At 61.9% G+C, this 3,353-nt stretch overlaps 1 protein-coding gene across 1 annotated transcript in view; it reads right to left on the minus strand.

The window, feature by feature from the left end:
* TNRC18 (trinucleotide repeat containing 18) overlaps positions 1-3,353 on the minus strand; it is an 84,141-nt gene that overhangs the window by 56,487 nt on the left and 24,301 nt on the right. The window contains exon 5 of the mRNA XM_032394045.1: positions 2,234-3,353. This exon is cut by the window's right edge and continues 13 nt beyond it. Within this exon, the coding sequence (XP_032249936.1) occupies positions 2,234-3,353 (1,120 nt within the window). The remainder of the gene's footprint in view (positions 1-2,233) is intronic.

Genomic DNA, 3,353 nt, shown 5'->3' on the forward strand with positions numbered 1-3,353 from the left:
CGCACACTGTCACGGTCACTCACCATCACACACAGGCACACACATTCTCTCACACGCACGCTGTCACACACAGCATCACACACATTCTCTCACACTCCAGTCACACCTATTGTCTCACACACACCACCTCACACAGTCACACTGTCACACACCTTCTCTCACACACAGTCAACGCTCCGTCCATGTCACACATACCCTGTCACAGTCACACACACACCATCACGCATGCTCACATGGTCTCACACACATTCACATGCCTGCTCTCACACACATACATTTTCTCTCACACATACTCAAACACACATTCTCTCTCTCACAGGACCGCGTGGACACGGGCAGGTACTCTGGGGACTGTGAGCCCCCAACAGGGGGGAAACACCATGTCACACAAGCACTCCTTCAGGGAAAGGACCCAAAGAGATCTCCGGCCTCCCAGAGGGGTCCCCGGGTGCAAGCCTCTATCCTAGCACACGGGCTTGTCCACCAACAAGCCAGCCACCTCTAACCAAGGGCTGTCATCCACTCCTTCAATCCCAGAATGAGGCAGTGCCTCGGGCCAGCCCCCCTGGGTCAGAGGACAGGCTTCCCTGGTCAGGCTCCACAAAGAACCATGGACTCAGTCATTCAACAAACATCCGTGAAGTGTCACTCACTCTAGGCCGGACGAAGCGCCTCTGCAGCTACAGCGTGCATGCACATGTGTGGGGCGAGGGCCAGCAGGAGTCCCAGGGCGGCCCTGGGCCTTACTGCGCTCACCCAGGAGAGCAGGGCTAAGACAGGGGGTCTAGGAGGCTGGGACAGGACAGTGGCCACCCACCATGGAACGAGGCTAAAGCCCAGCAGTCAGCACAGGTGGGCACAGCGGGGCCAGACCAAGAAAGGGACGGGGTCGCAAGAGACATTCACCCCAGATGCCTAGGCAGCCTCCGGGAGTAGAGTCTGGGAGGTGCAGGGAAGGGGGCCATGTGGCTGCCAGAGACAGGGGCCCAGGACGTGGCTGAAGCCTAAGCTTGCAACCAGCTGAGTATGGGAAGCTGGCCGGACACTGGAAACAGAGGCACAAGGAAGAAGAAATCCAGGCTGACTGTTGCGAAGTCACAAGAGCAAGGACAGGGGGAAGCAGCCTTCCTGGGCCATTACCCCAGTCTGCCAACCCCACACCACAACACACTGAACACCATCCAGGTGGGGGCTACAGCCCAGTGCCCACCCAACCTGTAGGAAGGGTCCCTGGCTCAACAACGGGCAGACCAAGTCCACGGTTCCAACAAAAATGCCACAAATATCAACCCTCCAAAATCCCATTCCCACAGCGCATGTGCAAGGGACAAAAAGAAAACACAATTGACCACATTCTGGAAGAATATTCAACTTCAGCAATAATCTAAAGAAACGCACCATTCTTCCCACCGAAATTAGCAGTAGTCTTTTTTAGGCACTAAGGTACTGGACGTCAAGATCTATGAGAACACAGGGACCCAGTTTCTACCCATCACACTCGGTCACTCATTCGCTCATTTACCAAACACCTACTAAGCGCCAGGTCCCACACTACGTATAGGGAACAATGAACTAGGTAAGGCAGTTACTCCCTCCAAGACTGAGGACTGAAGACTTGGAGCCAGCCTGTTCCTGAGGAACCTATTCTTAGAAAACGACTCAAAATATCAGGAAGGTGAAACGCACAAAAATATTCAATGCAACGTTCTAAACACAAAAACATCAAAGAAGGGAAAAAAAACGCCCACTAGAGGAATGCTTGGCTGAACTATGGTGTGTGCTCTAGACAGAATAGTAGAGGCCGTGAAAAAAATTATATAAAGATTTCACAAAAGGGAGAGGGAGAAAACCCACACTGTAAGCGTGAAGAACGCAGGGACCAGCATTGGGTGTGCTCTAGGAACCCTGCCGGTACAAGCACATCACAAAGGAAAATGAATCCAGGGAAAGATCTGGAAGCGTTCAGGATATTGGGAAAAGAGAGTAATAATCCCTTTCCTTCTTCCTCCCTCCTGCATTTTACACATTTTTCTATGCGCATGACGGAAAAAGCAATAAACTTTTAAACAGTAGCCACAGCCCACAAGTGGATGAAGGACAAACGGTAGCAGGAGGGCGGGGAGAAGGGGGTGCAAGGGGGCCGAGACAGGGAGAAATGGAAAGCAAAGGTGGACGGGATTTGGGAGGCGAGGGCGGAGCGTGGAGAAGGTGAGAGGTGGGACCCAAGACCCACCTTTGACGTTGCTCAGCGACAGGGAGCGCTCCTGGTCTGCCAGCCCAGGCCCCAGCCGGCCGCTGCCGCCACTGTCCTTCTGCCGGGCCACGGCCACCGCGATGCCCACGGGCGGGTGTCGCACCTCTGCCTCTCCCTGGGCACCGGAGCCCTCGCGCCCGAAAGCCTTGGCGCTCTCGGGCCTCTCCGGGTCCCGCTTCAGCTGCCGGCCTCCACCGGCCGCAGGGCCCCCCGGGTGTGGCAGGCGGGCCTGGGCGCGCGGGGCGCCCGCGGTGGTGGCGGCCGGCTCGGGTTTCATGGTGCCCAGGCCTCCAAAGGGGCTCTTCTTGCCGCAGCCGCCAGGGCGCACGGCCACGGCCTCGCGGGTGAAGCTGCCGCTGTACTTGATGAGGCTCTGCATGGCCGAGGCCTCCCCGGGCCCGTGGGCCGCGGCGTGCACGTCGGCGCCCGGCCTGGCGCAGGCGGCCGCGGCGCGGGGCAGCGCGCCCCCGGGGTCCAGGTAGGCCTTCTTGGAGGCGGCCGCCTCCTCCTCGGCGCGGCTGGCGTGGTGGTGCTGCGCGGCCAGCACGGCCATCTGCGTGGTGGCGAAGTTGCCCAGCTCGAAAGGCTTCCACTTGGGCTCAGGGCCGGCGGGCGGGGGCGGCGGCGGCCGCGCGGGCTCCAGGCCGAAGAGCTTGGCGGCCTGCTGGGGGGCGGCGGCGGGCCCGCGGGGGACGCGCTCGCAGGCCCGCGGCTCGGCCTCGGGCTTGAGCAGGTCCTTGGCGGGGAGGTAGGCCCTGGCGTCCGGGGAGGCGCGCGCGGCCCGCGCCGGCGGGGCCTCCGCGGGCGGCGGCCGCTTGAGCGAGCGGATGACCGAGTTCTTCTCGCGGAGCGCCTCGGGCCGGTCGGGGGGCGGCCGCGGGGACCCGGGCGGCGCCTGCAGGACGCCGGGTCTGCCCGCCTCGCGCTCCCGGGCCCGGGCGTCGCGCGCCTGCGACGCGATCTGGATGGGCCCCGGGCGCTCGTCGAAGGCCTCCACGGAAGGCACGAAGGTGGGCGCCACCACGCGGTGCTCGCGGCCCGGCTCGCGCGCCGCCGCCGCCGCCGCCGCCGCTGCCGCCGCCGCCGCCGCCGCCGCCGC

The sequence above is a fragment of the Phoca vitulina genome, unplaced genomic scaffold (genome assembly GCF_004348235.1).
Source record: "Phoca vitulina isolate PV1807 unplaced genomic scaffold, GSC_HSeal_1.0 scaffold79, whole genome shotgun sequence".
Classification (NCBI taxonomy): domain Eukaryota; kingdom Metazoa; phylum Chordata; class Mammalia; order Carnivora; family Phocidae; genus Phoca; species Phoca vitulina.